This window comes from Phyllobates terribilis, unplaced genomic scaffold, assembly GCF_046119375.1.
Source record: "Phyllobates terribilis strain yellow unplaced genomic scaffold, ASM4611937v1 Scaffold_1__5_contigs__length_1240528914, whole genome shotgun sequence".
NCBI classification, from domain to species: domain Eukaryota; kingdom Metazoa; phylum Chordata; class Amphibia; order Anura; family Dendrobatidae; genus Phyllobates; species Phyllobates terribilis.
Genome location: NW_027362761.1, coordinates 117,238,139 through 117,253,164, shown reverse-complemented (window position 1 = coordinate 117,253,164; position 15,026 = coordinate 117,238,139). Strand labels below are relative to the sequence as shown.

General features: G+C 34.9%; 1 protein-coding gene across 6 annotated transcripts in view; it reads right to left on the bottom strand.

Annotated features, from left to right (window-relative positions):
• The window catches only part of ZNF462 (zinc finger protein 462), a 181,276-nt gene that overhangs the window by 16,154 nt on the left and 150,096 nt on the right, over window positions 1-15,026 (bottom strand). For all 6 annotated transcript variants that reach the window (XM_073666833.1, XM_073666773.1, XM_073666842.1 and 3 more), the window contains one exon: window positions 13,017-13,131. In XM_073666833.1, coding sequence (XP_073522934.1) covers window positions 13,017-13,131 — 115 coding nt within the window. The remainder of the gene's footprint in view (window positions 1-13,016; window positions 13,132-15,026) is intronic.

Here is a 15,026-nt window from a genome sequence, read left to right as displayed (position 1 = left end):
TATAATGACATGTCCAGAGTAGTCACCATTCTGTTTATTTACCATATAATGACATGTCCAATGTAGTCAACATTCTGTTTATTTCCCATATCATGACATGTCCAGAGTAGTCGCCATTCTGTTCATTTCCCATATAATGACATGTCCAATGTAGTCAAAATTCTGTTTATTTCCCAAATAATGACATGTCCAGAGTAGTCACCATTCTGTTTATTTCCCATAGAATAACATGTCCAATGTAGTCACCATTCTGTTTCTTTTCCATATAATGACATGTCCAATGTAGTCACCATTCTGTTTATTTCTCATATAACGACATGTCCAATGTAGTCACCATTCTGTTCATTTCTCATATAACAACATGTCCAATGTAGTCACCATTCTGTTTATTTCTCATATAACAACATGTCCAGAGTAGTCACCATTCTGTTTATTTTCCATATAATGACATGTCCAGAGTAGTCACCATTCTGTTTAATTCCCATATAATGATATGTCCAGAGTAGTCACCATTCTGTTCATTTCCCATATAATGACATGTCCAGAGTAGTCACCATTCTGTTTTTCCCATATAATGACATGTCCAGAGTAGTCAACATTCTGTTTATTTCCCATATAATAACATGTCCAGAGTAGTCACCATTCTGTTTATTTCCCATATAATGACATGTCCAGAGTAGTCACCATTCTGTTTATTTCCCATATAATGACATGTCCAGAGTATTCACCATTCTGTTTATTTCCCATATAATGACATGTCCAATGTAGTCACCATTCTGTTTATTTCTCATATAATGACATGTCCAATGTAGTCACCATTCTGTTTATTTCTCATATAACAACATGTTCAATGTAGTCACCATTCTGTTTATTTTCCATATAATGACATGTCGAGAGTAGTCACCATTCTGTTTAATTCCCATATAATGATATGTCCAGAGTAGTCACCATTCTGTTCATTTCCAATATAATGACATATCCAATGTAGTCAACATTCTGTTTATTTCCCATATAATGACATGTCCAATGTAGTCAACATTCTGTTTATTTCCCATATCATGACATGTCCAGAGTAGACACCATTCTGTTTATTTTCCATATATTGACATGTCCAGAGTAGTCACCATTCTGTTTATTTCCCATATAATGATATGTCCAGAGTAGTCACCATTCTGTTCATTTACCATATAATGACATGTCCAATGTAGTCAACATTCTGTTTATTTCCCATATCATGACATGTCCAGAGTAGTCGCCATTCTGTTCATTTCCCATATAATGACATGTCCAATGTAGTCAACATTCTGTTTATTTCCCATATAATGACATGTCCAGAGTAGTCACCATTCTGTTTATTTTCCATATAATGACATGTCCAGAGTAGTCACCATTCTGTTTATTTCCCATATAATAACATGTCCAATGTAGTCACCATTCTGTTTATTTTCCATATAATGACATGTCCAATGTAGTCACCATTCTGTTTATTTCCCATATAATGACATGTCCAATGTAGTCAACATTCTGTTTATTTACCATATAATGACATGTCCAATGTAGTCAACATTCTGTTTATTTCCCATATCATGACATGTCCAGAGTAGTCGCCATTCTGTTCATTTCCCATATAATGACATGTCCAATGTAGTCAAAATTCTGTTTATTTCCCAAATAATGACATGTCCAGAGTAGTCACCATTCTGTTTATTTCCCATATAATAACATGTCCAATGTAGTCACCATTCTGTTTCTTTTCCATATAATGACATGTCCAATGTAGTCACCATTCTGTTTATTTCTCATATAACGACATGTCCAATGTAGTCAACATTCTGTTCATTTCTCATATAACAACATGTCCAATGTAGTCACCATTCTGTTTATTTCTCATATAACAACATGTCCAGAGTAGTCACCATTCTGTTTATTTTCCATATAATGACATGTCCAGAGTAGTCACCATTCTGTTTAATTCCCATATAATGATAGGTCCAGAGTAGTCACCATTCTGTTCATTTCCCATATAATGATATGTCCAGAGTAGTCACCATTCTGTTTATTTCCCATATAATGGCATGTCCAGAGTAGTCAACATTCTGTTTATTTCCCATATAATAACATGTCCAGAGTAGTCACCATTCTGTTTATTTCCCATATAATGACATGTCCAGAGTAGTCACCATTCTGTTTATTTCCCATATAATGACATGTCCAGAGTATTCACCATTCTGTTTATTTCCCATATAATGACATGTCCAATGTAGTCACCATTCTGTTTATTTCTCATATAATGACATGTCCAATGTAGTCACCATTCTGTTTATTTCTCATATAACAACATGTTCAATGTAGTCACCATTCTGTTTATTTTCCATATAATGACATGTCGAGAGTAGTCACCATTCTGTTTAATTCCCATATAATGATATGTCCAGAGTAGTCACCATTCTGTTCATTTCCAATATAATGACATGTCCAGAGTAGTCACCATTCTGTTTATTTCCCATATAATGACATGTCTAGAGTAGTCAACATTCTGTTTATTTCCCATATAATAACATGTCCAGAGTAGTCACCATTCTGTTTATTTCCCATATATTGACATGTCCAGAGTAGTCACCATTCTGTTTATTTCCCATATAATGACATGTCCAGAGTATTCACCATTCTGTTTATTTCCCATATAATGACATGTCCAATGTAGTCACCATTCTGTTTATTTCTCATATAATGACATGTCCAATGTAGTCACCATTCTGTTTATTTCTCATATAACAACATGTTCAATGTAGTCACCATTCTGTTTATTTTCCATATAATGACATGTCGAGAGTAGTCACCATTCTGTTTAATTCCCATATAATGATATGTCCAGAGTAGTCACCATTCTGTTCATTTCCAATATAATGACATGTCCAATGTAGTCAACATTCTGTTTATTTCCCATATAATGACATGTCCAGAGTAATCACCATTCTATTTATTTCCCATATAATGACATGTCCAGAGTAGTCAACATTCTGTTTATTTCCCATATAATAACATGTCCAGAGTAGTCACCATTCTGTTCATTTCCCATATATTGACATGTCCAATGTACTCAACATTCTGTTTATTTCCCATATAATGACATGTCCAGAGTAGTCACCATTCTGTTTATTTCCCATATAATGACATGTCCAGAGTAGTCAACATTCTGTTTATTTTCCATATAATAACATGTCCAGAGTAGTCACCATTCTGTTTATTTTCCATATAATGACATGTCCAGAGTAGTCAACATTCTGTTTATTTCCCATATAATAACATGTCCAGAGTAGTCACCATTCTGTTCATTTCCCATATAATGACATGTCCAATGTAGTCACCATTCTGTTTATTTCTCATATAACAACATGTCCAATGTAGTCACCATTCTGTTTATTTCTTATATAACAACATGTCCAATGTAGTCACCATTCTGTTTATTTCTCATATAACATGTCCAATGTAGTGACCATTCTGTTTATTTCTCATATAACATGTCCAATGTAGTCACCATTCTGTTTATTTCTCATATAACAACATGTCCAGATTAGTCACCATTCTGTTCATTTCCCATATAATGACATGTCCAATGTAGTCACCATTCTGTTTATTTCCCATATAATAACATGTCCAGAGCAGTCACCATTCTATTCATTTCCCATATAATGACATGTCCAATGTAGTCACCATTCTGTTTATTTCCCATATAATAACATGTACAGAGTAGTCACCATTCTGTTTATTTCCCATGTAATAACATGTCCAATGTAGTCACCATTCTGTTCATTTCACATATAATGACATGTCCAATGTAGTCACCATTCTGTTTATTTCTCATATAACAACATGTCCAATGTAGTCACCATTCTGTTTATTTCTTATATAACAATATGTCCAATGTAGTCACCATTCTGTTTATTTCTCATATAACATGTCCAATGTAGTCACCATTCTGTTTATTTCTTATATAACATGTCCAATGTAGTCACCATTCTGTTTATTTCTCATATAACAACATGTCCAGATTAGTCACCATTCTGTTCATTTCCCATATAATGACATGTCCAATGTAGTCACCATTCTGTTTATTTCCCATATAATAACATGTCCAGAGCAGTCACCATTCTGTTCATTTCCCATATAATAACATGTCCAATGTAGTCACCATTCTGTTTATTTCTCATATAATAACATGTCCAGAGTAGTCACCATTCTGTTTATTTCCCATATAATAACATGTCCAGAGCAGTCACCATTCTGTTCATTTCCCATATAATAACATGTCCAATGTAGTCAACATTCTGTTTATTTCCCATATAATGACATGTCCAGAGTAGTCACCATTCTGTTTATTTACCATATAATGACATGTCCAATGTAGTCAACATTCTGTTTATTTCCCATATCATGACATGTCCAGAGTAGTCGCCATTCTGTTCATTTCCCATATAATGACATGTCCAATGTAGTCAAAATTCTGTTTATTTCCCAAATAATGACATGTCCAGAGTAGTCACCATTCTGTTTATTTCCCATATAATAACATGTCCAATGTAGTCACCATTCTGTTTCTTTTCCATATAATGACATGTCCAATGTAGTCACCATTCTGTTTATTTCTCATATAACGACATGTCCAATGTAGTCACCATTCTGTTCATTTCTCATATAACAACATGTCCAATGTAGTCACCATTCTGTTTATTTCTCATATAACAACATGTCCAGAGTAGTCACCATTCTGTTTATTTTCCATATAATGACATGTCCAGAGTAGTCACCATTCTGATTAATTCCCATATAATGATATGTCCAGAGTAGTCACCATTCTGTTCATTTCCCATATGATGACATGTCCAGAGTAGTCACCATTCTGTTTATTTCCCATATAATGACATGTCCAGAGTAGTCAACATTCTGTTTATTTCCCATATAATAACATGTCCAGAGTAGTCACCATTCTGTTTATTTCCCATATAATGACATGTCCAGAGTAGTCACCATTCTGTTTATTTCCCATATAATGACATGTCCAGAGTATTCACCATTCTGTTTATTTCCCATATAATGACATGTCCAATGTAGTCACCATTCTGTTTATTTCTCATATAATGACATGTCCAATGTAGTCACCATTCTGTTTATTTCTCATATAACAACATGTTCAATGTAGTCACCATTCTGTTTATTTTCCATATAATGACATGTCGAGAGTAGTCACCATTCTGTTTAATTCCCATATAATGATATGTCCAGAGTAGTCACCATTCTGTTCATTTCCAATATAATGACATGTCCAATGTAGTCAACATTTTGTTTATTTCCCATATAATGACATGTCCAATGTAGTCAACATTGTTTATTTCCCATATAATGACATGTCCAGAGTAATCACCATTCTGTTTATTTCCCATATAATGACATGTCCAGAGTAGTCAACATTCTGTTTATTTCCCATATAATAACATGTCCAGAGTAGTCACCATTCTGTTCATTTCCCATATATTGACATGTCCAATGTACTCAACATTCTGTTTATTTCCCATATAATGACATGTCCAGAGTAGTCACCATTTTGTTTATTTCCCATATAATGACATGTCCAGAGTAGTCACCATTCTGTTTATTTTCCATATAATAACATGTCCAGAGTAGTCACCATTCTGTTTATTTTCCATATAATGACATGTCCAGAGTAGTCAACATTCTGTTTATTTCCCATATAATAACATGTCCAGAGTAGTCACCATTCTGTTCATTTCCCATATAATGACATGTCCAATGTAGTCACCATTCTGTTTATTTCTCATATAACAACATGTCCAATGTAGTCACCATTTTGTTTATTTCTTATATAACAACATGTCCAATGTAGTCACCATTCTGTTTATTTCTCATATAACATGTCCAATGTAGTCACCATTCTGTTTATTTCTCATATAACATGTCCAATGTAGTCACCATTCTGTTTATTTCTCATATAACAACATGTCCAGATTAGTCACCATTCTGTTCATTTCCCATATAATGACATGTCCAATGTAGTCACCATTCTGTTTATTTCCCATATAATAACATGTCCAGAGCAGTCACCATTCTATTCATTTCCCATATAATGACATGTCCAATGTAGTCACCATTCTGTTTATTTCTCATATAATAACATGTCCAGAGTAGTCACCATTCTGTTTATTTCCCATGTAATAACATGTCCAATGTAGTCACCATTCTGTTCATTTCCCATATAATGACATGTCCAATGTAGTCACCATTCTGTTTATTTCTCATATAACAACATGTCCAATCTAGTCACCATTCTGTTTTTTTCTTATATAACAATATGTCCAATGTAGTCACCATTGTGTTTATTTCTCATATAACATGTCCAATGTAGTCACCATTCTGTTTATTTCTTATATAACATGTCCAATGTAGTCACCATTCTGTTTATTTCTCATATAACAACATGTCCAGATTAGCCACCATTCTGTTCATTTCCCATATAATGACATGTCCAATGTAGTCACCATTCTGTTTATTTCCCATATAATAACATGTCCAGAGCAGTCTCCATTCTGTTCATTTCCCATATAATAACATGTCCAATGTAGTCACCATTCTGTTTATTTCTCATATAATAACATGTCCAGAGTAGTCACCATTCTGTTTATTTCCCATATAATAACATGTCCAGAGCAGTCACCATTCTGTTCATTTCCCATATAATAACATGTCCAATGTAGTCAACATTCTGTTTATTTCCCATATAATGACATGTCCAGAGTAGTCACCATTCTGTTTATTTCCCATATAATGACATGTCCAGAGTAGTCAACATTCTGTTTATTTTCCATATAATGACATGTCCAGAGTAGTCACCATTCTGTTTATTTTCCATATAATGACATGTCCAGAGTAGTCACCATTCTGTTTATTTCCCATATAATGACATGTCCAGAGTAGTCAACATTCTGTTTATTTCCCATATAATGACATGTCCAATGTAGTCACCAGTCTGTTAATTTCCCATATAATAACATGTCCAGAGTAGTCACCATTCTGTTTATTTCTCATATTACAACATGTCCAGAGTAGTCACCATTCTGTTTATTTCACATATAATGACATGTCCAGAGTAGTCACCATTCTGTTTATTTCCCATATAATGATATGTCCAGAGTAGTCACCATTCTGTTTAATTCCCATATAATGATATGTCCAGAGTAGTCAACATTCTGTTTATTTCCCATACAATGACATGTCCAATGTAGTCACCAGTCTGTTTATTTCCCATATAATAACATGTCCAGAGTAGTCACCATTCTGTTTATTTCCCATATAATAACATGTCCAGAGTAGTCACCATTCTGTTTATTTCCCATATAATGATATGTCCAGAGTAGTCACCATTCTGTTTATTTCCCATATAATAACATGTCCAGAGTAGTCAACATTCTGTTTATTTCCCATATAATGACATGTCCAATGTAGTCACCAGTCTGTTTATTTCCCATATAATAACATGTCCAGAGTAGTCACCATTCTGTTTATTTCTCATATAACAACATGTCCAGAGTAGTCACCATTCGGTTTATTTCCCATATAATGACATGTCCAGAGTAGTCACCATTCTGTTTATTTCCCATATAATGATATGTCCAGAGTAGTCACCATTCTGTTTAATTCCCATATAATGATATGTCCAGAGTAGTCACCATTCTGTTCATTTCCCATATAATGACATGTCCAATGTAGTCAACATTCTGTTTATTTCCCATATAAAGACATGTCCATAGTAGTCACCATTCTGTTTATTTCCCCCAGAGTAGTCACCAATTCTGTTTATTTCCCATATAATGACATGTCCAGAGTAGTCACCATTCTGTTTATTTCCCATATAATGACATGTCCAGAGTAGTCACCATTCTGTTTATTTCCCATATAACAACATGTCCAGAATAGTCACCATTCTGTTTATTTCCCATATAATAACATGTCCAGAGTAGTCACCATTCTGTTTATTTCTCATATAACGACATGTCCAATGTAGTCACCATTCTGTTTATTTCTTATATAATAACATGTCCAATGTAGTCACCATTCTGTTTATTTCTCATATAACATGTCCAATGTAGTCACCATTCTGTTTATTTCTCATATAACATGTCCAATGTAGTCACCATTCTGTTTATTTCTCATATAACATGTCCAATGTAGTCACCATTCTGTTTATTTCTCATATAACAACATGTCCAGATTAGTCACCATTCTGTTCATTTCCCATATAATGACATGTCCAATGTAGTCACCATTCTGTTTATTTCTCATATAACATGTCCAATGTAGTCACCATTCTGTTTATTTCTCATATAACAACATGTCCAGAGTAGTCACCATTCTGTTTATTTCTCATATAACGACATGTCCAATATAGTCAACATTCTGTTTATTTCTCATATAACAACATGTCCAATGTAGTCATCATTCTGTTTATTTCTCATATAACAACATGTCCAATGTAGTCACCATTCTGTTTATTTCCCATATAATGACATGTCCAATGTAGTCACCATTCTGTTTATTTCCCATATAATAACATGTCCAGAGCAGTCACCATTCTATTCATTTCCCATATAATGACATGTCCAATGTAGTCACCATTCTGTTTATTTCCCATATAATAACATGTCCAGAGTAGTCACCATTCTGTTCATTTCCCATATAATGACATGTCCAATGTAGTCACCATTCTGTTTATTTCTCATATAACAACATGTCCAATGTAGTCACCATTCTGTTTATTTCTTATATAACAACATGTCCAATGTAGTCACCATTCTGTTTATTTCTCATATAACATGTCCAATGTAGTCACCATTCTGTTTATTTCTCATATAACATGTCCAATGTAGTCACCATTCTGTTTATTTCTCATATAACAACATGTCCAGATTAGTCACCATTCTGTTCATTTCCCATATAATGACATGTCCAATGTAGTCACCATTCTGTTTATTTCCCATATAATAACATGTCCAGAGCAGTCACCATTCTGTTCATTTCCCATATAATAACATGTCCAATGTAGTCACCATTCTGTTTATTTCTCATATAATAACATGTCCAGAGTAGTCACCATTCTGTTTATTTTCCATATAATGACATGTCCAATGTAGTCAACATTCTGTTTATTTCCCATATAATGATATGTCCAGAGTAGTCACCATTCTGTTTATTTCCCATATAATGACATGTCCAGAGTAGTCACCATTCTGTTTATTTCCCATATAATGACATGGCCAGAGTAGTCACCTTTCTGTTTATTTCCCATATAATGATATGTCCAGAGTAGTCACCATTCTGTTTAATTCCCATATAATGATATGTCCAGAGTAGTCAACATTCTGTTTATTTCCCATACAATGACATGTCCAATGTAGTCACCAGTCTGTTTATTTCCCATATAATAACATGTCCAGAGTAGTCACCATTCTGTTTATTTCTCATATAACAACATGTCCAGAGTAGTCACCATTCTGTTTATTTCCCATATAATGATATGTCCAGAGTAGTCACCATTCTGTTTATTTCCCATATAATAACATGTCCAGAGTAGTCAACATTCTGTTTATTTCCCATATAATGACATGTCCAATGTAGTCACCAGTCTGTTTATTTCCCATATAATAACATGTCCAGAGTAGTCACCATTCTGTTTATTTCTCATATAACAACATGTCCAGAGTAGTCACCATTCGGTTTATTTCCCATATAATGACATGTCCAGAGTAGTCACCATTCTGTTTATTTCCCATATAATGATATGTCCAGAGTAGTCACCATTCTGTTTAATTCCCATATAATGATATGTCCAGAGTAGTCACCATTCTGTTCATTTCCCATATAATGACATGTCCAATGTAGTCAACATTCTGTTTATTTCCCATATAAAGACATGTCCATAGTAGTCACCATTCTGTTTATTTCCCATATAATGATATGTCCAGAGTAGTCACCATTCTGTTTATTTCCCATATAATGACATGTCCAGAGTAGTCACCATTCTGTTTATTTCCCATATAATGACATGTCCAGAGTAGTCACCATTCTGTTTATTTCCCATATAACAACATGTCCAGAGTAGTCACCATTCTGTTTATTTCTCATATAACGACATGTCCAATGTAGTCAACATTCTGTTTATTTCCCATATAATAACATGTCCAATGTAGTCACCATTCTGTTTATTTCTCATACAACAACATGTCCAATGTAGTCACCATTCTGAGTATTTCTCATATAATGACCTATACAATGTAGTCACCATTCTGTTTATTTCCCATATAATGACATGTCCAGAGAAGTCACCAATCTGTTTATTTCCCATATAATAACATGTCCAGAGTAGTCACCATTCTGTTTATTTCTCATATAACGACATGTCCAATGTAGTCACCATTCTGTTCATTTCTCATATAACGATATGTCCAATGTAGTCACCATTCTGTTTAATTCTCATATAATAACATGTCCAATGTAGTCACCATTCTGTTAATTTCTCATACACCAACCTGTACAATGTAGTCATCATTCTGTTTATTTCTCATATAATAACATGTCCAATGTAGTCACCATTCTGTTTATTTCTCATATAATAACATGTCCAATGTAGTCACCATTCTGTTTATTTCTCATATACTGACCTATACAATGTAGTCACCATTCTGTTTATTTCTCATATGACGACATTTCTAATGTCGTCACAATTCAGTTTATATATTTGAGAACCCCATGTTTCTTTTCCCGCTATTGATGCCAACATGTCAGAAACATGTCTAGCATACAGAAAAAGGGATAAAGTGGGTTCTCTAGTACACAGTTACATAGAATAGCGCTTGACGGAGAGTGTGCGCAATAAACGCCAGCATATCTCATAGTTGTTTTGACACTGTCACAGCACAGACTAACTCTCTTATTTTGTACACGGTTCATCTATAGATAATGCACACACCGAGCATCACATGCCGGGATACAGACCATGTCCTGTTGTTGAGTGCATTTCTTATATTGCCCCATTGATCTTCTGATTCTTCATACTATTTTGTTTAGTAATTTTGCCTGAATAGTGATCTATGGCTAATGTGTACTATTTTATTATATATAATTTTAATAAACTTTAAAAGAACCTGTTTTCAAATTGTTGGGTTTGTTCTACGGTCCTAGGTATAGTACATTGAAAGCTCTTATAGGTAGTGGACCTGTCTTCGTTTTGAATATATGTAATTTTACTTGTTTTCTTACCTTTATTATGCCACAATAATAGTCCTAAATAAAGATTATTATTATAGTACTCAAAAACAAATCATGCCCTTGTACAAACACGTAAGGGTAAGGACAGCTGTCAAGCAGCTTGTGTACTTATGGGAAGTAAAACTTGCAGACTGACTTCTGGCAAGGTTTACACTCCAAAATACTGCACCCAATAATGCAAACATACAGTAGATCACTGAGCTCTGGTTTTATTCTATGTTGCTCTCAGATGGAGCAGCAAGGATGACCTGACAGATCTACTTTAACCCTTTCCAGTATAAGCCATTTTTTGTTTTTGTAATTTTGTTTGTGTCACCATTTTTTGAAACAGATAACTTTTTAATTTTCTATCTATGAAATTGTGCGGGGGTGAACAGCTTTGTATTTTGATAGATTGGCCTTTATGGACGTGATTATACCAAATTTGCTTTATTATTTATTTTGATTGTTACAGGAGGTGATTTAAACTTTTTTTTAAAAATTTCATTAATATATTTTTTAATTATTCTTAATGTTTCTTTAGCCCTCTCAGGGGACTTGAACTTGAGATCATTTATACTTTGTATTACATACTGTAATACTATTTAATTTCACTATGTACTCCAACACTAATTTTCTAAGAAGCCCAGCGCTTAATAGGAACACCAAGTTGGCAGTGACAAGGGACTTCAGTCGGCCCCCAACTATTATGGGAACCCATTGACATCCTATGATTGTCTAGTTAGAAACAATTAAATTCTGTTGTCAGAGATTGAAGTGATTAAATAGCAGTGTCCAGAGCTAGCTCCAATCACTGCTGCTAAAAGAAGGTTATAACACAACCAACACCTGCCCTGTATGGAGTGGCCTCAGCTCCTGAGTCGCACTACATACACCAGCTCCATGTATTTCAGAAAGAGGTTAAATAACCTCTGTTGCAAAAATAATTTCAATAACTATAAAAAACAGGTAGTCACATTTTTAGATCATACAGCAACCAGGACAGACTACAATGAGCACAAAAGGTAAAAGACCTGATTCATTAAGACTGGCATTGTACATGACAGTCTTAATAAATGGGCATGGCGGAATAAGAGACGCCATATTCATTAAGTGGTGGATTAAGATTCCTGGTGTAATATACACCACTTCTCATAATGGATTAAGGAGCAGGGCATTGCAACACTCCCGTTCTGCAGAACTGGCATGAAAACGCCAAAAGTTGCAATTTTTTTGTGCAACTTTGTATTGTGCAAAAATTTTGCACATTTTGACTGGTGTAAGCACTTGGATGTATCAACCACAACCCCATATTTAATGCAAGTAGTGTTTCTGGTGGTCCAATCATTGCTGACAGGAGGTTAGAGGAGTTGTCTCGTTAGCTGATTTCTCTGGCTGCACTCCACCAACACAAACAGCTGTAGCAAGGCAGTCATTTGCCCTGCAATCACTACCGCAAGGAAAATATATTATTTCATGGTGGCTAATCAGTTGAACTGCTGTCATGTGATACAGGAACATGCTCAAGTCAGAAGGGCAGCCTCTTCTATAGAGCAGCCCCTATATTGGTGACTCTTAAAGGGAGGTCCAAGCAGGTTTATGAACAGCAATTGCCATGATGAGACAACACATTTCACTTGATCTGCAAGCTGCCCAAGAATACAGTTAACACTGCTGTATGTACGTAAACAGCCACCAACCTCCGTTCTTGGTTGCACATTCTTCTTCATCACTGCTTGAAGTCTCAGTTTTATCTTTCATCTGCTCCAGTTGATCCAAATTTACTAATCCAACTAGCTCAAAGTTTCGACACACCTGTAATCCAACAACCAACATGAGAATATCAAGTCATGAGCCACCCAATCATGATAGTCATTATACAATGAAAGGTTTTGCAGACAGCTAGCATACTTGGTGATTGAATTTCTTGCCATTCTTGACATCTTTCTATCAGTAAAAACATTTTAACTGAAAGCAATCAGGACAGGTTTCTAGCCTTTGAGAGTAAATAGGAATGTTTCCATTCACTTACGGCAAAATGAAATCTTCAAAATCGTGAAACACAAAGTAGAAAGATCGTAAGCTGGTGATACTTTATAATATACAACCCCTGGCAAAAATTATGGAATCACCGGGCTCGGAGGATGTTTATTCAGTTGTTAAATGTTGTTGAAAAAAAACAGATCACAGACATGGCACAAAACTAAAGTCATTTCAAATGGCAACTTTATGGATTTAAGAAATACTAAAAGAAATCAAGATTAAAAATGTGGTACTCAGTAAGGGTAATTTTTTTCAGACCAAGCAGAGGGAAAAAAATATGGAATCACTCAATTCTGAGGAAAAAATTATGGAATCATGAAAAACAAACACACAAAAGAACACTCCAATACATCACTAGTATTTTGTTGCACCACCTCTGGCTTTAATAACAGCTTGCAGTCTCGGAGGCATGGACTTAATGAGTGACAAACAGTACTCTTCATCAATCTGGCTCCAACTTTCAGGTTGTACAATGGATATACTTTATTTATCCAAAATTAGAAAACTTCTTTCAAGAGATTTTATAATTTTGGCAACCCCTATGGAAACAGTCACTAGTCATGAGCAGACCCGTGGATATTCGGGTTCGTCAGGTTAGACTTTAGTTCAAAGTTTGGTTCAGGAACCAGAACTCTACCTGAACTTGAACCCAAACCCCAAAGAAGTCAATGGGGACCTGAACTTTGGTACTGTAAAATGGTCATAGTAAGGGCTAGGTGGCTGCAAAAGGAAGCAGAGTACCCCCACAGAATCTCAATGTCTCTCAGCATCTGAACTTGGAACACTACAAAGGACTTCCAGGACAAGTCCGTGTTCGGAAATCAGCACCAGACACTAGGTGTCCAGTACAAATCCCGAATTTTACAGTTCGGGTTTGCTCATCTCTAACAGTCATCTATTCTGATTCACTTTAGCATTGCTGCAAGAGAAATAAAGTATTACATGCCACATGGCATACCCATGTGTCATTTGTGCCGGGCCCTCCAGAGGGAGAAATAAGGAATAAGAAGAGTTTTTTGAAGTATGGATTAAGATTGTTACTTTTTTGATGGTCAACTACAAGATATTTCAAAATAGCCCCAACTTTAATCACTCTTCACATTACATTTTGTGACTCAAATATTCTAGAAACAACATTACAAATTCTCTACAAAGAACACAAGACAGCAATACATTTTTCAGCTTGATGTACCCTATTAATGATCATTTTAGCACTGTGGATAAACATCTTTACAGTGACGTTATATGAATGCATAACATCAACTGTAAACCATGCTCAGAACAAAGTATGATGCTTTTAATCATGTGAATTTACTGAACAGTGATAGTCTCACCAAGCTGTGCTGCACCATTAACTGTGGCTACTTAACAAAGGCAATATTTACAAATTGGAATCGGTCTCACAGACCATGTTATGTCATGGTTTTACTACCGTGGGCAGTCTGCTCGCCGACAGCTAAATAAATATGTGACTTATGAGAGACGGTCAGAGGCTCTTTTCATAGGGCTTGGGCATGTTTCCTGTAAGTCTCTGCAGTGTGTCTAAAAAGTCTACCTATGTAAAGCTGGCAATGGATGTAAAGACCATCTCCAATATTTGCTACTGAGGAAGAACTTATATAGACCACAAAATGATAATTGTATCATGGGAAATATTGTAAGTTTGC